The 24,270-nt window shown below is 35.2% G+C and overlaps 1 protein-coding gene across 1 annotated transcript; it reads right to left on the reverse strand.

The window, feature by feature from the left end:
- Positions 1–7,321: 7,321 nt before the first annotated feature.
- LOC149826685 (uncharacterized) lies at positions 7,322–23,912 on the reverse strand. Its single transcript, XM_090018943.1, has 7 exons — positions 23,434–23,912; positions 23,106–23,158; positions 22,665–22,757; positions 22,353–22,576; positions 21,849–21,915; positions 8,185–8,295; positions 7,322–7,732 (listed from the first exon to the last, which is right to left on the reverse strand). Exons 1-7 carry the CDS (start codon positions 23,882–23,884, stop codon positions 7,709–7,711), a joined length of 1,023 nt encoding a protein of 340 aa, XP_089875069.1. The 5' UTR covers positions 23,885–23,912; the 3' UTR covers positions 7,322–7,708.
- Positions 23,913–24,270: the final 358 nt, after the last annotated feature.

A 24,270-nucleotide genomic window follows, 5' to 3' on the forward strand; every position in this document is an offset into this window, starting at 1 on the left:
GACATTAGATGTTGATTTCTAATGTTCTGATGGATGGTACTGATTCTTGATATCGATTGAAGAACAAGTGTGAAACTTAATAATAAAATACAAATGGTGTGTTAAGCTACCACTAGGAACCTAACTTAGACTTTTGAGAACTGTTGTTTTCGTTTTGAGTATTCGTGAGTTTAATAAAAACTAAAACTAAACTTGTGTGTATTTAATAAGAACATACATGTAAAAGAGAACTCTCATAATAACTTAATAATTTATTTATGCATGTTTATTGAATCATGCATCTTTACTGTTCTGCATTAGTTCATGCATTCTTACTTGTTCTGTCCCATACGAGAAATTGTTATTGCATGACACTTGCTTTTAGATACTTGAATAGTAAATGGATTATGAGATTATTGTTATTATATTCCTCTAAATATTTTGCATGAATTTGATTTATGCTCTTTTCTTTTTCTGTTTGAATTAAAAAAAAAATCGTACAAATAATCTATAGTTCTTACCCGATATTTCAATTATTTTTTTTCTTAGGACCTGGAGCTCAGTGATGGAGGGTGACTGTCACAGGGAGCCTGCAAAATGGCGTGACTAATTTTTGATGTTTCTTGAGAGTGTGGCTCTGGATTGCATATATTATTTTATTTCTGTTCTATGACATTTATTGATTAATAAAACTGATTATTTGTTAGTTAATTCAATGTAAATATCACTTGTGGTTTGGTAGTTGTTAAGTTTACGAGGCATCAAATCCTTGGGTTTAATTTCTGCAATTGTTAAAAAAAAATCATTTTTGACAAGGATAGGTTGGGGTCGTTACTAAATTAGACCGTATGTTAGTTTTGGATCTTGGATCCGACCCGCACCACATTCCAAGATCCATCTTGGGATGCGTGGGCGGTGGCATGTTTGTAATTTGTTTTTACTTCTTGTGTAAAGTCATACTATGTACAACACTTATAAATATTAAGTGGAAGAGGGAAAACCCATTTGCCGCCGACCCCTCTCTTCTCTCTTTACCTCATCTCTAACCCCTGCAGGTGAATATTTCTGACATGGTATCAGAGCACAAGCGCGGAAATCAATCACCTAGAAGGCCTCTAAAGACCAACACATTCTACTAAAGAACGTGGGTTCATTTCTGTCCCTTCTCCCTTAATCCTCTTTCACGTCATTCCAGTTTTTCTTTTTCGTTCTTCTCATTTTAAATTTTTCTGTACGCACGTCTTAACATTCTGTTTTTTTTTTTAGTTTGCCGAGTTTTGTTTTCTCCCCAAAATATTTTTGATTTTTTTTTCTGGTTCGCACGTTACTATTCTCTGTGTAACGTGTGTGCTGATATTCTTTTCAGCACACAGCGTAACGTGTGTGTTGATATCCTTTTCAGCACACAGCGTAACGTGTGTGCTGATATCAGTTTCAGCACACAACAACATTGCTGCTTCCTTTTTCTGTGTGCAACGTGTGTGTTGGTATCATTTTCAGCACACAACAACATTGCTGCTTCCTTTTTCTGTGTGCAACGTGTGTGCTGGTATCATTTTCAGCACACAACAACATTGATGCTTTCCTCTTTCTCTAAATAACGTGTGCTGATATTATTTTCAGCACACAACATTGCTGTCTCCTCTTCAATACACTGTTAGAACAATTTTGGCTTCTTATTCTTCATATAATCCATGGATTCCAAGTTGAACCCTAGTTTTCTTACTCACCTCATGACCCACAAGTTATCTCATGATAACTACCTACTTTGGAAACGTCAGATTGTGCCTTTTATTCGTAGTCATGGTCTTTATGGTCATCTAGATGGACGATCACCCGCTCCACCCACACATATCATGCAAGAAATAACAGGTGAAGATGGGAAGGTGAGTCAACTTCAAACCACCAATCATGCTTATGACATATGGGTACAACGGGATCAAACATTAGTTGCTTACATAACTTCCACACTTTCTGATCGTGTTTTACAAACCATTTCTGATGATCAATCTGCTGCCGAGTTGTGGAATGGACTAGCTCATTCCTTTTCTCAGGTCTCTGAATCTCAGGCTTTGCAACTCAAGTGGCAATTCCAATCCATGCGAAAATGAAACAAATTCATTACAGAGTTCATGGGGGATGTCAGGGTTATTACAGATCAGTTAGCTGCCATTGGAAGTCCTGTATCAGATAAGGATATGGTACAACAGGTATTAGGTAGCCTTGGACCTGAATATCGCATGTTTTGCACAACACTCCAGGTTGTCTCAGTTCTTCCATGTTTTGATGATCTTCAATCTAAGCTTCTGCAATATGAGGTCAGTTTAAATCAGAAACACGCGTCAGATGATACTCACCCTGTGATGATGGCACATACGCCTATTCAAACAGGAGCTTTATTTACTCATCCTCGTCCAAATGGAACAACTATAAACAAATGAGGATTACTACCTACACCAGCTGGAGGAGGCCTTGGCTCAGGCAGTGTACCACGAGGGGGACGTGTTCCTACTTGTTTTCTATGCAACAAGCAGGGACATGTTAAAGCAAATTGCTGGTACAATCCTCAGAACCGAAACAAAACAGGGAGACCAAGGCAGAGGGCAACTTAGACGTTTGCACGTAATCCTCAGGGACAGGTTCTTCCACAGGACGTACAAAATATCCTTATGACTACTTTCAATCAGATGAACTTGCGTCAAAATGATGATGGTATATGGTATATTGATTCAGAGGCAGCAACACATGTTACTTCTGATGCATGTAAATTTTCTCACTTGACTCCTTACACTGGAAATAACACTATAGTCATAGGAGATGGATCTCACCACCCCATCTCTCACACTGAAAATGTCTTCCTTTCTTTGCCTGAATCTCAATTACCCTTGTCAAATGTCTTACTCACACCTGCTATTTAAAAGAATATTTTATCTGTCTAAATTAGTTGATGAAACAAATTCTTCCGTTGAATTTACTCCTTCTATTTATTTTAAGGATCTTCACACCAAGAAGACGCTCGCTAAAGGTGAACGGCGCGGGAACATGTACGTCTTTGAAGAATCTCATGTGCCTTTGAAGACGTCATCTTCCGTAGCCGTGGCTTCTTCAGCCCCTTCCCTTTCCAACATTTTTGAGTCGATCCACAGATCATAGTTCTTCATCTAGAGTCTTGAAACTTAATAAGCCAAACTTATGGCATCTTCGTTTGGGTCATTGTAGTCAAGTTTTTCTTGACAAGTTGTTTGCTAAAGGTCTAATACCCGCAGTCAGTTTAGAGTCAAAATGTCCAAGTTGTCATTTATGCAAAAGTCATGTACTTCATTTTCATAGTATCAATGAAAGAGCAACAAAGCCTTTTGAGATTATATGCTCAGATGTTTGGGGTCCTGCGCCCACTGCCTCTTTTTCTGAATCTCGATACTATGTACTCTTTCTTGATTCTTACACTCGTTTTAGTTGGATTTACTTCATGAAAAACAAACATGAAGTTTTCAAGTTGTTCAAACAGTTTCATGCAGTAGTCCAAAACCAATTCAATACCAATGTTGTATATTTCCAGTGTGATGGGGGGGGGGGGGGGGGGAGAATACATATCCCATGATTTTAGTGAATATTTGAAAGAGCATGGCATTACACGTAACATTTCTTGCCCTCACACCCCCCAACAAAATGGAGTAGCTGAGAGAAAACACAAGCATATTGTTGAGACAACCTTGAGCATGATGCACACTGTGGGTATTCCCTTCTCTCTTTGGACTGAGGCTTTCCATACAGTTGTTTATGTTATCAACAGGTTGCCCATGAGCATCCTTGAAGATAATTCTCCATATTTTGTTCTTTATAATTGTCATCCATCATATGAAGAACTACATCCTTTTGGTTGTGTATGTTATGTTCACATTGATCATTCATTGAGAAATAAGTTTCAAGACAGAGCTGTACAGTGCAAGTTTCTTGGGTATGCAGATGACTATAAGGGATACAGGTGTTATGATCCTCATACAGGCAAAATTCGGGTATCTAGAAATGTTGTTTTTGATGATGAAAATTTTGACACTTTGGATTCATCTTCCACAGATACACAGGACAGTTATGATCCTTGGCTCTGTGACTCACTTTTATATGACTCGTTGCCCTATGAGGATTCATCTTCATTGACAGATAATGAGCCCTATACTTTCAATGTGGAACCGCATATGGAAGACATTCCTCCTACAACAACATCCTCACGTTTTTCTGGTCTTGTTTATTCTCGTAGAGCTCATCCAGTCAATGATGAGACTCCTCTACGACGTTCCACTCGGATTAGACATCTTATAGATCGCTGGGTAAGTTATGACAATTTCTCTTTGGATTTTCAAACATTTCTAACCAGAGTGTCCAAAGAAACAGAACCTTCCTCCTTTCATGATGTTGTACATTCCCGTGCCTGGGTAGAGGCGATGAATGAGGAAATGGAAGCATTGCATGAATGCAATACATGGGAAATTGTACCAAGGCCAGATAACATGAATGTTGTAGGATCCAAATGGGTGTACAAAATCAAGCACAAACCGGATGGCAGTGTTGAGCGCTATAAAGCTCGTCTGGTCGCACGAGGCTTCGCACAACAGTATGGGCATGACTACGATGAAACGTTCAGCCCAGTAGTAAAATTGGGCACCGTCAGGATTATCATTGCATTGGCATTACAACATGGATGGTCACTCAGTCAACTTGATGTTAAAAATGCCTTTTTGCATGGTGAACTAAAGGAAGAAGTTTACATGGAGCAGCCACCTGGTTATAGTATGCATGATTCATCCAATTGGGTATGTAAACTTCGACACTCTCTTTATGGCTTGAAACAAGCTTCTCGATCTTGGTTTGAGAGTTTTTCCACGAAGATCCAGCATCATGGGTTCACTAAAAGTGTTCTAGATCATTCATTGTTCATATTCAAAAGTGATTCAGCTATTGTTTGGGTGCTTATATATGTTGATGACATCATTAATATCGGGAGTGATGAGGTTCACATATCTTGGGTTAAGTCTATGCTGATGGCTAAATTCAAGATGAAAGACTTGGGTCCCTTGTGATACTTTTTGGGTGTGGAAGTTGATAGTCGACATGAGACAATTACATTGAGCCAACATAAGTACACCATTGATATTTTACTTGCTACCGGGATGGAGAATTGTAAACCAATTAGCACACCTTGCCTTCTAAATCATAAGCTAAGTGCTAAAGAAGGCACTACTTATCATGATCCTACTTTGTATCGTCGAGTTGTAGGGATGTTACAATACTTAACATTCACTAGGCCTGACATAGCATACTCTGTCAACCAGGCTTCACAGTTTATGCATGCTCCTACAGATGTACATATGGAAGGAGTAAAAAGGATCCTTCGGTATTTAAAGGGTACGATTGGAGATGACTTGATATACAAGTGCGAAGCTCGTCTGGTCGCACGAGGCTTCGCACAACAGTATGGGCATGACTACGATGAAACGTTCAGCCCAGTAGTAAAATTGGGCACCGTCAGGATTATCATTGCATTGGCATTACAACATGGATGGTCACTCAGTCAACTTGATGTTAAAAATGCCTTTTTGCATGGTGAACTAAAGGAAGAAGTTTACATGGAGCAGCCACCTGGTTATAGTATGCATGATTCATCCAATTGGGTATGTAAACTTCGACACTCTCTTTATGGCTTGAAACAAGCTTCTCGATCTTGGTTTGAGAGTTTTTCCACGAAGATCCAGCATCATGGGTTCACTAAAAGTGTTCTAGATCATTCATTGTTCATATTCAAAAGTGATTCAGCTATTGTTTGGGTGCTTATATATGTTGATGACATCATTAATATCGGGAGTGATGAGGTTCACATATCTTGGGTTAAGTCTATGCTGATGGCTAAATTCAAGATGAAAGACTTGGGTCCCTTGTGATACTTTTTGGGTGTGGAAGTTGATAGTCGACATGAGACAATTACATTGAGCCAACATAAGTACACCATTGATATTTTACTTGCTACCGGGATGGAGAATTGTAAACCAATTAGCACACCTTGCCTTCTAAATCATAAGCTAAGTGCTAAAGAAGGCACTACTTATCATGATCCTACTTTGTATCGTCGAGTTGTAGGGATGTTACAATACTTAACATTCACTAGGCCTGACATAGCATACTCTGTCAACCAGGCTTCACAGTTTATGCATGCTCCTACAGATGTACATATGGAAGGAGTAAAAAGGATCCTTCGGTATTTAAAGGGTACGATTGGAGATGACTTGATATACACCAAGGACACAACTTATATGTCAGGGCATCGACTATTCACCTACACAAACGCGGACTGGGCGGGTGATCCTGACGAGCGAAGATCAGTTTCGGGGTATTGCATTCTTATCGGCAATAATATTGTAACATGGAGTAGCAAGAAGCAAAAGGCAATGGCGCGATCAAGTACTGAAGCAGAATATCGTGCAATGGCAGCAAGAACAACCGATGTTACATGGGTGAGACATCTACTGCAGGAATTACAAGAACCAATCTCGTCTTCTATGCTTCTTTGCGATAATCAGAGTGCTATTAATATTGCTTTTAATCCCATCCTCCATTGTCGTACGAAGCATATCGAGATCGATCAACATTTTGTTAGGCAAAAGGTGAAAGAAAAAGAAATTGAGCTTGCATATGTTCGGTCAGATATGCAAGTTGCTGACATCTTTACCAAGGGATTATCAACTCATCAGTTTTGGGCACTCAAAGGCAAGTTGAGCATGATCAAAGACCATACTCAACTTGAGGGAGGCTGTTAGTTTTGGATCTTGGATCCGACCTGCACCACATTCCAAGATCCATCTTGGGATGCGTGAGCGGTGGCATGTTTGTAATTTGTTTTTACTTCTTGTGTAAAGTCATACTATGTACAACACTTATAAATATTAAATGAAAGAGGGAAAACCCATTTGCCACCTACCCCTCTCTTCTCTCTTTACCTCATCTCTAACCCCTGCAGGTGAATATTTCTGACACAGTATAGATGTGTTCAATATGACTTGTTAAGGATAATATTTTGGATCGTGCTTTTCTGGCAAAAGAATTCCATTTTTTGAGTCATGCAGTATTAGTATACTGCAGGAAAAAACTGATTACACGACATAATCACATGATTCAAGAGCTATTTCCTACTAAACAAACCATGTATATCACATCTATGAAATGAAATGAAATGAAGGCAATTACTATTGAATAGCTCATACCTTCGTGAGTACTGAATATGAAATGAAGGCAAAAAAATCTACAAAAATATGAAATGAAGGCAATTTCTACTGAATAGTTCATACCTTCATGAGTAACAAAAATTTATCCTTTATTACCAAAACCTTCCATTGGACTTTCTGGCCACAGTTCTAGCCTCCAAAACAAAAAATCCAAATTTAGGATTCTAGATATGTGTGCGCGAGCGTGTGAACGGAGCAGTTTGGTACAGTGAGCCAAAATTTCCAGCTTGTCCACTAGATCTTTTCCCACTCAAGAAGATTTCAATTATAGTTTCCAGTAGGTTATGAAGTTTACAAGATTAACCACGGGTAATAATCAGCACTATCCATCTTCAGTAAATATACTGATCCATTACTGTGCCAGAATTTTCAGAACAATGACAGAACTTCATGCAATTTAAATACATCTTCAGTCCATCTGTGGCAGCAAAATTGAAGAAGCTCATGATAGTCAGCTACTCAATATCTTTTACAGCATCCTGCAATACCAACATCAGGTCTTAATACATATGGTGTTCATCAGTGCTTGCCAACCAAAATAAACTGCTGTACATAGTGTGCCGTCATAAAAGGAGAAATTAACAAAAGAGGTTATAACATACAGCAGGTTGAACCATGTAATCTTTGCAGAGTAAGTGAAAATAAAGCCATCCAGAATTTCTCATTTGCTCAATGTTTCTCACTTGTTCGTGACATACCATGTTCAATGCCTCTTACAAGTTGGAGCGTAAAAAAAAATTAGTTTGAAAAGTCTTATACATCCCCCTTTGTATATCATTCAGAACAAAAAATGTAAGTGTTTCTTTTAAATGGAACAAGAAAATATAAGCTAAAAATTTAAGTTTATTACTCTCAGAAAAAAAACTGTACCAAAATATCGTTTGTGCTGATTTCTGACCAAAAAGCAAACGCATTTTGCAAAAAGCTCTACCTTGGCAAGTCGTATGACATATGTTGCAGCCAATGCCATTGCAAGAAGGCCAAGACCAAGAGTCAACAATTGCCCATTTCCTCCTGGTAAATCAACATCAGATTCTTCTTGCTGGAAGACCAGAAAGTAGAAATTCTAGTTATTTGACACAAAATTTTCACATAAATAAGATCATATGAAGCATCTAAGAGATAGATAACAAGATTCATCATTCATGGTTTAATAACATGAAAAATCTTACTGAAGCTGGGATGGGCAAAAAATTACCAGGAGAATGGTTTTGAACTAGAACAAGAAATAAAGAATGTGTGGTGATAATACACAAGTTCCAATAATAAAAGATGAATGAAGTATTATTACAGATCTCACCATTAAAACATTTGATTCTTAAAGAGGATGGAGAGTAATTAAAAATAATAAAAAATTTCAAAATTATGAGTTTGTCAGGCACAATTTTGAGAGCATGTACATCTTGAGCTTCTAGATATATTCACTTAGTTGCACATGCCAGCCACAATTTTGACAGCATAGGCATCTAGAGATTTTAGATACATTCAGTTAGTTGCACCCTTAACAAGGCCCTTTAACAGAATGTTAATCTTGTTTCACCATGCACATTTTAGCAAAACACTTCCAGTTCATTTCCTACATGCAGACTTGTGATGTTTTATAACAAGGTATAAGAATCCCATAATCCAATATGGACCTGGACTGGAGATATCTAAAATGCAACTATCCAAGTTCTTACATACTTGGTGCCTGTACACCAGATTGAAGTGAAGACAAGTTCTGCTTAATCCTTACCCAGTGCACATTTTAGCAAAAAACTTCCAGTTCATTTCCTACATGCAGACTTGTGATGTTTTATAACAAGGTATAAGAATCCCATAATCCAATATGGACCTGGACTGGAGATATCTAAAATGCAACTATCCAAGTTCTTACATACTTGGTGCCTGTACACCAGATTGAAGTGAAGACAAGTTCTGCTTAATCCTTACCCAGTGACAATAGGCCACCTATCCTATAAAAGAACCTGGTACATCTGAACCTCCATGAAGACAACCTGGTCTGCAAAGTGTGTCAGAACATTCTGAAGTTAGGGTTTGTAATTGTAGAGCACTCACTCAACTAGTAGAACTCACAACAATACGAGTAGTATTGCCATGTCATAATCATTCAGAATGGCTGCTTTACTGCTTTCATAAATGCATCCACAAGCTTATGCTGTTTCTTGTTCCCAATCAGCTGGGAATCATGGCTCACTTCTTTCTCAAGTTGGATGATTGCCATGTCATAATCATATCTATGTACTCAACTAGTAGAACTCACAACAATACTACTCAATCATTCAGAATGGCTGCTTTACTGCTTTCATAAATGCATCCACAATCTTATGCTGTTTCTTGTTCCCAATCAGCTAGGAATCTTGGCTCACTTCTTTCTCAAGTTGGATGATTGCCATGTCATAATCATATCTATGTAATCAAAAGCGCTAGGCGGTGCCTAGTCGGTAGACCCCTAAAAATACTAGTCGAGGACTAGGCGGGGCTAGTCGGTACCCCAATTAAAATATAAAAAAAAATACAAAATATACATAAAAATATGTTTAAATTCTTTTACTAATAAGATATTTTTATTACACATACAAAATTACACATGCTTTCACAAAATATATTAAGATACATAACCAGAATATACATATATCTAACTGTACACACACAAAAAAATATATATCTATATATATATATATATATTTCAATTATTCAAAACATATTCAGTATAATAAACAGAAAATGCTTTCAACCTTTCACAAAAGCACAATAACACATACATATATAAATAACTTAGATGTCAAAAGGCGGCGCCTAGGCGCAGCTCCACTGCCTGGGTGATACAGTTTGGGCGGTGGGGCCCTACTTTTCCGCCTACACGGCGCCTACCGCCTAGGTGAAAAAAAAAGTCGTTGACCAAGTGTCAACGACTATAAAAAGGGAGAAAAGGGATTTCCCCCCTTTTCTTTTCATTTTGACTCTCTCCCGTTAGGGCACGAAGAAAAAAAAAAGATACGGCTCTCTCTCTCTCTCTCGCTCGGGCTCTCTCTCTCACTCTGTGTAAAACCCACAAATTTTCGATATTTTACAAGAAATAACATTGAATTAAAGCTAAAAATATTATTTAAGATTAAGATGAGAATTAATTTATAATTCAAACATTTATTAAGATTCAGAATAAATTTTCAGTGAAGAATTTATTCTGAATCAGGGTTTCGATTTTTAATCGGGTTTGGATTTGAATTCGGATTTAATAAATATGTCTCAAATATTATAATTAGATTTGAGTTTGATTCAAATCTAAATTAAGACTTAATCAAATATTAATTCAAGTTTGAAAAATACAATAAATTATATTTTTGTTCAAATTAAATCTACGGTTTTAAATTTAGTTCAGAAGTAATACATGTGATTTTTCAGAGTATTTTTAATAAATAAATAATATTTTTTATGAGAAAGAAGTGTAAAAATATAAATTAGCCTAAGAGAAATTATAAGAAATATCATAAGAAAACTTAAAGTTGATTTGAGTTAATTTTTATGAAATTCGCATTCAGAATTGAATTTATGAAAAATATCAAAATTTAATAAAATAACTGATAAATTTCATCGAAATAAAGTTGAATATGATTTTCAATGAATTTAGGATAACTCGATATGTATGTAATGTAAATTCAATAAATTTGAATTTAGTTTCATAAGTTTGAAATCTAATCCACAAAAAAAAATACTCAAAACGACACTGGGTCCTGCCGACCCTGGTAGAGATCGCTTTCGAAGTTCGTTTATGAGAAAACATCATTTTTAGAAAATAAATTAACAGTCTAGATAATGATAATTTGCCTTGAGTACAGAGTATCTAGGACTTAGACAAAATTTTCTAAGTATAAGAAACACCCCTACACGCCCAAGGGTCATCGACCCTATTAAGTTTAAATTTTTCAAAAATTATTTCTGAAATATTTGAATTAACCTGGAATATTTAAAATAAATAATTTAAATACATGAAAATTCAATTTTTTATAGATGAAATCTATTTACATTTAAGCATAATTCAGAGTCATTTAATGTCATTTCATCAAATTTTACATTTGAATTTGTCAAGAATTGAATTTTAATTTAATTAGGCATGAAATTAAATTTAATCATAAATAAAAAAATTATATGAATTTGGACCTTAAATTAGGTAGTGAATTTAACTAATGATATTTGGATCAAAACCAATTAAGTTGGATATAATCCATAACATTTAAATCAATTTAGGGATAGATTAGATTGAATATAACTCAGGATATTTTGAATCATATATCATTAGATTGAACGCTCTGAAAAATGTCATTATTGTTTTGACAGAAATTTCGGCTGATAAGTAGCTTATCTATTAAATCGGAGTCAACATTGACGTTCCTCATTTCGAGGGCATCAAAATTGACTATTTACACGACCAAATTGGTATTGATTTGAACATTTTATCATCGACTGAAGTTCATGCCTAATTGTAGGTAAAAAATTAACGTTCTTCAACGTCGACTAAATTTTCTTACCGATCCATGTGCATATGATTAAATGTAAGACCACCACAGCGATCTACAGTTCGAGGGCTATCGAATCGACTATTTAAACATCAAATTATGATAAGTCTTTGGGTTTGTAGGTCTCCCAAAAGGTTACCATGTGACTAGAGCCCAGCCAAGGTAAGACGTCGCCACATTTCTTTTCTAGCTTAGTTAATTTCGAAATTTAGTAAGTTAGGACCTATAATTTATTTAATGATTTTATTAATAAAATATATTAATAGATATTAACCTCTTATATTGGAGATGGGACACTTGTTTAAGCTCATCTATAAATAGAGGCCCTCGTAGGGAGGATTAATAATGTTAGTTCTGTCTCTCTTTTATTCTCCTTAGAATTCTCTATCCTCTTCTTTCTTTCTTCTTTCTTGGAGCTTTTCCAACAGCCATTGAAGTTCCTCTAAGGTTTGAAGACGGGAGACAAAGACCGATCTACATTTGAGAACCCGATTAAGGTAAGGAGTTCTATACTCTACACATAAAACGAAATAGTGGGTATGAATTCTTTCGATTTTTCATAGGTACAGACCCTAAACCATGCCTCCCACGTGTGGGTTTGGGTTTGGGTTGTCTATGCATGTGATAGAAAGGGGTTTTCAAAAGAAAACCCCTCTAAAAATCGTTCTCTCAAAACTGATTCCTCAAAAAATAAAATCGTAAAAACTGCAAAATATGCATGTTACCCAATTATTTTTCTGTATATTTCGATTTGGATTAGTAGATTATGTTTATACTGATGTGCTATAAAAATTGAAACGATTTCTATGGTCGTTTTCATAGGAAAATACATGTTTTGTATTACCGGGTTTCTCCAAAAAAAATGGTAATTACGTATTTTCGGCTCGACACCCGATCAGTAAATCGCTCGTATCTCCCTCATCCGGAGAATTTTTAACGAGCAGATTATTGCGTTGAAAAGATAACAAAATTTTTCATCTACTATTAAATTTTAAACTCTGTTCATGGAATGAGCATGAATTTGTGACAGTCGGAACAGAAAAGTGTAGGTCTGCACCAAAGCATTTGTAACTCCCTCATTCAGATGAATTTTTATGAACAGGTTGTGGCATCGGAAAGCTGACAAAATTTTCTACAAACTGTAAAAAATTCAGCTCTAACTACTAATTGAAAAAAATTCTGCATCTTCTGTAACAGTCGAACAAAGTTGGACTTTTCGCAAATTTGGGAAAAGGTTTTTTCTTGTTATTTGTTAAATCTTATTTGTTCCAACTTGTTTAATAAGTTAATATTAGGTTTTAGTGACGAAATATAGGTTTTATAAGTTCTAGAAATTCGTTATATACATGAATTCATATTCTTGTATGCGAAAAATCATTTTAAAGAAGGTTTTGACAAAAAAACGTTTTTATGGTTTTAATGTTTTTTATAAAAAAAGTTGATCTGAGCATGTATAACAGATTATTTCATGTTTAGCATGATTAAACAACATGTTATTGAATAAAGAATCTAGGTTTTCATGATTGTTTAGGATTTCTTGTGATTCTTGTGTATATGAAATCATATTTGGGTTATTTCTTGAAGATTTTGTGATTCTTGGATGATGTATGTTATTGTTTTAGCAAGATTAGTATGAATCTGATCAAATATGCATTATATGATGACGTAACAATGTTTAGAGTATCAAAAAACATGATTGTATGGATTTTAACCTTGAATCTTGTTCTTGCTTGATGGATCTTGCATGAGTTTGAATCTTAGCTTTTCTATCTTTGTTTTTTATCTCGACCTATTTTAGAAAAAAAATCAATATCTCCATGAAAACAAAGCCAATAAATTACAATAAAAATACTGGAGTGTTCTACACATCCATGGCTTGAATTTAAAATCTTGTTTCGCTTTGTTTGGATCAGTATTGAGGCCGAAACGTCCATTGCAACAGAGCATAGGTTTTTTGCCCTATCTGCAGGACTATTCCGACCCACGTTTTTATGATTGTAAAGACCCAACCAAGACTGATCAAAATAAATTGAGAAAAATCTGGGTAAAAACTAACCTGTATAAGATGATATTGTTAAAAGGGTTTTATGAAAAGATTTCTCTGTAGGCTTGGAGAAATTCCCCAAACCGGGATAAATTTCTGCAAAGGATCTGTTTTGTATTTTTCTTGAACAGGGTTTAGTCCCGATTTTTTTTTTTTAATATAATGAATTTTCAGTTCTTTTTCTTAAACTGTTTTTCTGAAACATAGGGGCATTCCTAGTAAAATTGGGTGTAATTCGGTTTCTGTAATTTTCAATGGGTTTTCCAAAAATGGGTTAACAGAGATCCGAGTTTGCACAATATAACATGTGTGGATGCTTAATCGTATTTGATGTTGTGTATGCAAAGTTATGAAAGTTTATCATATTGTTTATGTATATGTGCACATATTTGCAAAGTAAGAAATATAAGCATGTTATTGAATGCAATATTCTAAACTCGCATCCATTTGTCCTGAAGTGGCTGAATCAGCTTTGATAGATTCTGATATGGTGTTGCATGTAAGACATTTAATGTAAATAAGTGAAACATGTAACACTAAAGTAAGGGTTTGCAATGAGAGGGCAAACGGTACAAATGGCTTTGTGGGAATATGTCCTTTGAGCACAGAAGGTTGCTCTTCTCCAACCACGAAGATAGGGAAAACCCTCTGCAATAGACTGCATCGTAGGGGAAAGAAACTCATGAGTGAAAGTCTGAAGCATCGGGATGGTGGTGTTGAGAGCTTCTCTCGTACTTGTCATCCCTCACCTAGTACTAGTAAAAGGTGCTCGACCAGGCCAAAGTCATCCATGTATGAAAACACCGCATGTGCCACGACCCTGATCCACGTATATGTCTGTGTTTGTACCCACGGGCTTAAGAAGAGGAACCTAATTATGTATGTAGAAAATGCATGACATGCATCATATAAGAAAGAATAAATAATTAAATATAAGAATTGATTCATATATATGAATGGCTTTTGCATTGGTAAGTACATGCATTTTTAATTGTTCATGCATTTCTACTTATTTAAGTTTTAATGAATGACAGATAAATGTTAACTTTTGCAATTGCACGTTCACTTGAGATATTTGCAATATCTATTGAAATTTGTCGTATTTTATTTGTTAAATGCATAAAAATCTGAAGCAATTCTTGCTTATGAATTCTAAATTACATGTTTAGTATAACTCTACACTATTGAGACAAGTTTTGTCTGACCCTATGTCTTTTTAATGTTTTTCAGGAAGTGAGTGAATTCACGTGCGATGGCAGGAGGTTGCGACGGGGACCGAGTCATACCTTTCTCAATCCTCCAAAGTTTTGGAATAAGAGCATTTTAGTTGATCAAAAACTCTTTTATTTGATTTGATTTGATAATTAGACTTATTAATAATGTTGGACATATATGAACGTTTATTTCATACATGAATGTCTAATTTTTAAGTTCAAATGCACGTGTGAATGTGAATAAGAAATAACGCGTCAAGTTTTCCTCCCATTTGAATATTCCGCTGCAATTTTATAAAAGTATTTAAAAGTATAAAAAAAAAAATCCCCGATTTTCGGGACTTAAAAATTGAGCTGTTACACTATCTATCTCTCTCTCTCTCTCTCTCTCTCTCTCTTATTCTCTACTTTTTAGATTGTTTATATAAGCTCGCTCAGTCCACTGTCACCAGGTTCTCTACTTTGGGATGTGTTCTTAGGTTACCAGGTTTATTTTTAGTTGAAATGATCTTACTGCAGTATACCCATAATTTGGGTTTGAGGTTCAAGGTAACAGCACAAATTGCACACACACACATGCACACTGATATTGCTTTTGCAAGGTCATCTGCATGGATTAGAGTGATAGCTGATGCATTTTCACTATATACGTTTGTACAGATTGAAATAATTAATGATTTGCCAGAGGACAAGACAATCACTATTTATAGATGTGGGCCGCTAGTTGATCTTTGTCGTGGTCTACACATCCCTAATACATCTTTTGTAAAAGCTTATACTTGTTTGAAGGTAAAGTTTTATTTGATGATACCTGATCATCTTTTAACAAACTTTTTGGATAAGAAAATGTTTATTTTTCTGTTTTTCTTTTTTCGTTTACCCTTTTCACAGGCATCTTCATCTTATTGGAGAGGAGATTCAAAGCGGAAAAGCCTACAAAGGGTTTATGGTATTTCATTTTCAGAACAGAAACTTTTTAAGGTGGCTGTATCCCCTCTTGTTATCACTTAAAACTCTAACATTTCTTTTCTTTTGATTTAAGGTACTAATACTATGGTTTCTTTATATAGTTGAGCGTGACATTTATGCAATCTGGTGTACAATTAGCAGTGCTCAATTCTTGCTGCATAAACTTGCATATATGAATTATAAGTTATCTATACCATCTTCCAACTGTAGGTAGATGTATCATATATTTGTTCTACCATGAAGATTCTTTCAAGTGGGATTTTTTGATACATTGTTGAATGCTTTTTCAGCCTTTTTTTTTATATTTGAACCAAAAAATCTAAAATGTACCTTTATTCTGATGGGCATTGGACTTGTGTGAGTTTTCATTGGGTACTAGATTCCTTCACGCCAAAAATAGCAGGAAACTAATGCTAAGTCGCATAAATTGATTTTTCAGAAATATAATGGTTCTTTATGAAGGATCTGGAGGAATATCTTAGGCTATGTTTGGAAACTGGTAGTGGATGGTAGCTAGGGATGTAATTGCTGTAATTGCTCTGTCTTTATTTTTTGCTGCAGCTGATTTTGTGATTGTGTGTTGAACTGTTATTACTTGTTAGTATCCATGTAATATGTTTATGTTTCTTTGATTTTTTTTCCTCCAAATTGTGTATTTTTATGAACTTTTTTAACTGGGTGAGTTTAGTATTACTCAATATATATATATATATATATATATATATATATATATATATATATATTAGTTATGTGTGTATATATAAGATTTGGGCAGGCTGTTAGTATTATCAACCTTTTTCCCTTTCAAATTGTCTTGAAAGGGCTATTAGTCTTAATAGTATTTGGGCAGCTTTTGTAATATAACATGCTTACTATGCTTGACGATAGCAATATCTTATGCTTTGTGCATTTAGTGTTGATTAATTTTATGTTGGATATATGTTTGTTGTTAGTTTTAGCACTTTTAAGAATTTAGATTATTTTTAAATTATTTGGCATTTGTTGATAGTTGTTTGCTTTGCTTATTCAATTGTTTTCCTTATTATTAATCAAACACATTACTTGATTCTTATCATTTCTTAAAACAATGATGGAAGGGGCTTCTTCTGCAAGTGCTAGCGGGTCCAATCCAAGCTCGACATTTCTAAATTTCGAAGATATGCATAACTTTAAGCGAAAATCAAGTGATCCAGCATGGGAGTGGGCCTACATTAAGGATTAACAAAATTCGAATTTTGTAACATGCCTTAGATATGGAATAACTTATAAAGAAGGCATATACAGAATAAAACATCTACTTGGGATTGAAGGAAACGTAAAGTCTTATGATAAAACTGCAGAAATCAAGCAAGTACTTTCTAAGTACATGGAGGAATCGAAGAAAAAGAAATGAAAAAAATAAGAGACAGTCAGTTAATATATATGAAAGAAGTGAAAGTTTGTTCCCAGCTTCTGATTCTGGCGAAGAACATGCTGCAGTTTCGCATATGGAGGGCTAATTGAGTAGTACATTCGGCTTAAGACTATCACAGGCAAAAGGGCCTATGGATTTGTACTTCTGAAGTGATCTAGTAGAGAAAGGAAGCAAATAAACAAACCAAGTGAGAAAATCGCTTAAAAAAAAAGGGAAACAATGTGTGAATACATTAGTAGGTGGTTTTATGACAGTGAAATATCTTTTAATATAACAAAATTGCTTTCATTTTACAGTATGATTGAAGCTATAGTCCAATTTGGACTAGGGATGAAGCCTTCATTATATTATGAGCTGCGAGAACCACTTTTAAATAAAAAAATAAAGAAATAAAGAAAATGAAGGAGTTTTCAGACCAATACAAAGTGCATTGGTCCAAATATGGATGCAACATAATGTCACATGGCTGAATTGATACAAAAGGGCATATACTTATTAATTTTTTAGTTAATTGTCCTTTGGGAACAATGTTTTTGAAATCAGTTAATGTATCAAATGAAGTAAAAGATGCAAATTTGCTTTTTACATTATTGAATGATATTATTGAAAAAGTTGGGGAGGAGAATGTGGTTTAAGTTGTTACCGATAATGCCTCCAATTACGCCAAAGCAAGTAAATTGTTGATGGATAAGAGAAGACATTTATTTTGCACTCCTTGTGCTGCACATTGTATATATTTGATGTTGAAAGATATAAGAAAATTGAAAGAATTGAAAAACTTTTTTGGAAAAGCAAGGCAATTGATAGTATTTATACACAAACATACTCAATTGTTGAGTATAATGAGAGCACACACACAAAGAGACTTACATAAGCCTTCAATGACGAGATTTGCAACTAGATTTTTTACTCTAGAAAGAGTATATAATTGCAAAAAAAGCCTAAGGTCCAAGTTTATTAGAGATGATTGGGCAAAAAGTAGTTTCTCAAAAACGTCAGTAGGTAAAATATGTGAAAGCATGATTTTGATTTAAAAAATTTGGAAGGGAGTGAGTCGTGCTTTGAACATGGACCGTGCAAAGGCCCCTTTGATTGACGTGCTTCGATTGGTTGATAGCAATGAAAAGCCTGTTATAAGTTACATCTACAAGAAAATGGACCGTGCAAAGGAATAAATCAAGGTATAAGTTATTTTTTTTGTATTCTACTAATTGTAAATTTTGTTTTTAAATTTTAACTTAGCTTTTATAAAGATTATTTTTTATTATTTTACTTAATAGAAAAAATTGTGCAATGATGGAGAAAGATATGGCCCTATTTGGGAGATAATTGATAAAAGATAGAGCAATCAATTGCACAAACCTTTGCATGCAACATTCTTATATTTAAATCCAGCAATATATTATGAGTATGAAAATATTGAGTACAATGAGGAGATAAAGAATGACTTATATGATTGCATCAACCATTTTGTTCAAAGTGAGGTGGATCGAGATACACTAGTAGACCAACTGATAAGATATAGAACTGCTACTGAGCCTTTCGGGATGGACTTAACAAAGAAGAAGAGAAAAGTGCAAACACCACGTAAGATAATTAAATTTTATATACCTTGCTTTACATTATTTTTATAACTTATATATTTTATTTACATCTAATTTGGTTTTTTTTAGTGGATTGGTGGATTTCTTTTGCCATTGGTTGTCCCCAACTCCATACCTTTGTTGTTAGAGCCTTAGGCCATACATGCAGTGCATCAAGTTGCGAACGTAACTAGAGTACTTTTAAAGCAGTAAAATATTATTTATTACTAATTAGTAATTACTAAATAGTATTTGTCAGTTTGTATGTATTTGAATTTATATATATATATATTTTGTAGATTCATATAAAGAAAATAAACAGACTTTTTCACAAGCAGTTGAATGATTTGATTTTTGTGGAATATAATCGTAGATTAAAACGAATGTATGATGAGTGAATGAACAAAGGAGATCTCAATCCCATCGTCTTAAGAGAAGATGATAATGATTTGTGGCCAAGTGAAGATGAGTCAATCTTCAAAAATGACATGTTACTTACATGAGATCTTGTTGATAAGGCATCTGGAGCGTCAAGGCATAGGGTGGGGGCAAGAACGTGTGCTACTAAAGACCTAAGAAAGAAAAGGTCTGTCAAAGGAAAGAAGGTGGTGAGCATGGAAGAAAAAGAGGACGAAGCTTGCTCTGCAGATGAAACTGAAAAAGAAGAGCAATATATCGTTGAAGATGATTCAGATAATGATGACGGACTTTCAAGTTCATCATCTAAGGATTAAATTTAAGTTGTTATTGTAAACTTATTATAAACTTGTCGGGGTTATTTAACTATTTTAGACTTGAATACACTTAAAGTTAGTTATGTTATGTGTGTATAGATTTGTTGAATATTTGCATGCCTATATTTTTATTTGGTGATTAATTGGTTATGTTTTAATTTTTTGTATAGGTTATCAGCTGCATGGTTTGTTTATTCAATTGTTCTTTGTATCGTTTTTTAACATGGTTATTAGTTGCATTGTTTTACATATTTGTATTGATTAGATTTATTAATTCGTGTTCTAGGAGGTCGATGGAGGTCTTGGAGGATGCCTCTCAAACGATCCTGCATTAAAATATTGTACACCAGTTGACTTAGAGATGCCTCTTAAAGAAATAGTGAAGTGTAACTTTTGTGATTTTATAATGCATGGAGGATTGTATAGATTTAAATGTCATGTTATGGGGCATATCAACTCCACTGTGAAATTATATACACATAGCATTCCTTCAGATATTAGTGTTGAACTTCTTACTAGTCTTAGAGAAGATGATGAGAGAAAGGCACAAGTACATGCAACATTTGTGGGACAAAATTGCCAGAGGTAGTCCCTGATTCAAAAGATGATGATAGCGGTCTGATTCAGAAGATGAAAATGACCCACTATCATCATCTCAAGCCACTAAACAATGCAATAAACGAAGAAAATCATTGAAATGAAGTTTGCTACTAAAGAATGAAGATGACTTTCATATATAGACATATGTTTTAGAACTCTATGTTTAGTTAAATGTAGTGTTGTTAAATGTTAAATGTTTTGTGTTGGACAATGTATTGAACAAGTTATTTAATATAATTGTCTTATAGTGTTCGATGACATATTTTGTTTTGCTATTGCTTATTGTTGATTGATTTTATGTTGTATACATGTTTGTTATTAATTTTAGTAGTTTGTTTACATATTTGTAAGTTTTTTTTGTTTTTTTTTATTTGGGGTACCGCCTAGGCCTCACCTAGGCTTTTTAGGGGGCTCACCGCCTAGACTCCGCCTAGCACCTATGACAACTAAGATAAATAACATATTACATAATTCATAATACTAAACATGCTTTCAGGATTTTATAGAAAAATTCATAAGAAACAAACACACATTTATATAAAAAAACATAATCAATTAAAATTAATTGTGCATGCTTTCATTGTTTCATAGAAAAAATCCCAAAAGCAAAGTAGCACACACACACACACACACACATACATACATATATATATATATATATATATATATATATATATATATATATATATATATATATATATATATATATATATATATATATATATAATAACTAAGCATGTTTTCATGATTTCACAAAACAATCACACAAACACACACATGTATATATAATTATATATATACAAAAAATAAATAAAATGGTTAAACTGCCCTCGTGCCTAGGCAGAGGTAGCTTAGTCGCCGACTAGGTGCCTAGTCGGCAAAATTGGTACCTTTTAAGGTGCCCACCTAGGAATTGCAAAACGTAGGCATTTTACTTACGTCTGACCAACTAGGCGGACTAGTCGGTGCCTAGTCCGGGCTTTTGACTACATAGAATCATATTAACAAGAAACCTGTCAAATAGCCAATGCTTATCACCAGCAAAGTTCATACTGTATGTTGAACCACCCAGCCTCATGATAATACATCAACAATCCTATGACAGAGTCATTCACTAAGGATTACAAAGGTGTATTGGAAGCATAATATACCAGAAATATCTATATAACAGGTAAACAGCAGAACTATAATCAAACATCAATTGCTTTTGGAGGGAATTTCAGGTAAACTTCCATATCCCAATACAAAATTTAAAAGAAAATAAAAGTGGAGCAAAAGGAAAGTGATAAGAAACAAATATAACAAGGGAAACCCATAAATATGAGGACACATAATTTTGTGCGAAAACATGAACAAAATGCATATCCATGCATCGCGTAAACAGTTAACTGTAGGTTTCAAGTGTACAAAAAACATCATTGCACAAGACAATCTGGAAGTGGAAACAATATAAGATTTGATGTGAAACAGACAGTTCCCTAACCAATAAACAGAAAATAGAAAAACTGTACGCTGCTTACGATGATTGCTCGACCAAATGCCCCAGCACTGACATAAGCCCATGTCCCAGGTAGCATCCCTAGCCAACTGCAGACAGAATAGATGAATAACAGTTTGAAAAGAGTCATAACCAACGAGATAGATCTAGTCTTAATATTACTGCCAATGTAAAAGGGGCTGAAGATCCATTTACAGCGGTACTCCCACTAACTGTAGGACAGCCCAACTAAAAGAACAAGAATTGAATAAGCGATACAAATTTGAGTTAATGAAACTCATGCCATGAACTAGGAGACACACAGGAAACACAATAACCTAGATGATAAAAATAGTAAAATCCACCTGAATTGTATCAGAAGGTGAAAACAAATAAATCACTAGAATTTGCAACAGTCTCTTCACTTGTTTAACTTAAATTTTGTTTTGCACAGTAACACCAGTTACAGACAAGTAATATATGTTGATCTTTAAAACATTTCATGTTAAAGAAAACTGATAGAATCATCCAGAGTTAGGAATAGCACCTTCCCAGTACATATGGGATGAACTTCACTGAAGTGAGACCATAAAGATAATTCCCAAGAGAAAAAGGTAGCAAAGGACTCAGACGCAATAGAGTGACAACTCTGAAACCATTCTCTCCAATTGCTTTATCAATTGCTAGAAACCTTTTGTTGTCTTCCACCAATTTTAAGATGCGTTCACGAGCAAAATATCTGGCTATCAGAAAAGCAACAGATGCTGCCACCTGCCAAAGGGCACAGAACATGCTAAAAACTACAAAAGCACAACCATCAACAAGCAAGAAGGAAAAATCCAGTTTCAAGAACCAGTACCGTTCCACTGATTGAGACTATGATAGTCCCTGTGACACTGCCAAAGAGAATTCCTGCAGACATTGTCAATGGAATGGCTGGAATTGCAAGGATCTAGCACAATACAAACAATTAAAAAAACATATATAGGGACAGATGAGAGGACTCGATTTTCACATTTAATCAAAGAGAAGATGTATTTTCAAGGCATTGAATGGTTTAAATAACTGCATAGCAAATTATTTGAAAGGTGCTCCGAGTATTGGTTTCCCAAAACTAAGACAGTGGTCCAAGACACAATAAGAGAATATTTCCTGTTATAAGGAAAACCTGATTTTTAGACCTGTTTTTCTATGATATTTCATATTCTGGGAGCATTTACTATAAGATACACTACTCCTGATATGGGAAGGTCGAACCATGAGTACATCTAAAACAAGCACATGCATCTGTAGATCATACCTCCAACCCCGCATAGACAGCTACAAATAAAGCATATCCTGCTGGTCCGTAACCTGTTTGTAAGAGAACTATCAGTATCGAGTACACAACCCCCCCCCCCCCCCCCCTTTGGTTCAGCCAGTACAAGGAGTGAAAGAGAATCAGTAAAAGGCCAATCAATAAATTCCCATTTCGATATTTGGAAATCCAAAATATACACCATCAAAATCAAACACTTAAACTAACAAACTGAAATATCAGCAAAATCAAACCCAATTCTTAACTTAACAATGGGATAACAAACAACCCATAATCTGTTAAAAATCAAAGGCCGTCGATCGCAGCGTACCATCAATGAACCCGGAGAACTGAGTCAAGAAATCGTTGATCTGATCCCGGTAGATGTACCCAACCGTCCCGAACCCTCCAACAACACCAAGAAGCAAAAGCCCAGCCAGGACAGTCCCCTTGACGGCAGTCTCTCCGTCCAACCCTCCATCTTCGGCTTTTGAGGGCCCGTCGTTGCCTTCCTCGCCGCCCTGCGCTTTCCCGATCCTCGGATTGGGAGGGACGCCGGAGACCTTGTGAAGGGTCTGCTTCTTGCTCTTCTGGAGGGATGAGTGGGACCTGAAGAGGTGAAGACGCCTGGGTCTGAGGCAGAGTGGGGAGGAAGAGGAAGAGAGAGGGCAGGTGGGCCTGAGGGGAGTGAAGAGAGGGGAAGAGAGGGAGGATGTGAGGGTGGGTGGCTGTGGTGGAGGAGGGACAGTGGAGGAGGAGATTGGCGGCCTCAACGGCCACATTTTTTAAGATGGAGCACACCATCATCTGTTTTAAATGACTGCTCTTCTTTGTACAAAACGGTGGGTGATTGGAGAGGCCAAGTGTGGATATTGGAGCTTTAGGCCGGTCCACCTGGCATCCAACCAATGGAGGATGAATGTAAATGGGGTCGGATATGATCCGATATGTGGTAATTGGAGTTAGTGTTCAACCTGGATAGAGAGAAGCTATAATCGATCTGAAACCGAACCTAAAACTATGTTCGCTGATCCATGTACATTATTTATATCACGTACATGAGTCGATCAGATCATAAAGCATGCATATATCATCATGTGCATGCATATGTACATCATTAAATCTAAACCAATGATAATATATAGATGCATGAGCATATAGTTTAAAA

Source organism: Nuphar pumila, chromosome 10 (genome assembly GCF_984573655.1).
Source record: "Nuphar pumila chromosome 10, dmNupPumi1.hap1.1, whole genome shotgun sequence".
Taxonomy (NCBI): domain Eukaryota; kingdom Viridiplantae; phylum Streptophyta; class Magnoliopsida; order Nymphaeales; family Nymphaeaceae; genus Nuphar; species Nuphar pumila.

Coding starts and splice junctions, on each gene's coding strand:
- LOC149826685 (XM_090018943.1), bottom strand. CDS start 23,884: ATGTGGCCGTTGAGGCCGCCAATCTCCTCCTCCACTGTCCCTCCTCCA. Junction 21,916..22,352: donor ATCCCATATGTACTGGGAAG/GTGCTATTCCTA, acceptor TTCTGTCTGCAG/TTGGCTAGGGATGCTACCTG. Junction 7,733..8,184: donor ATGTCATACGACTTGCCAAG/GTAGAGCTTTTT, acceptor TTGGTATTGCAG/GATGCTGTAAAAGATATTGA.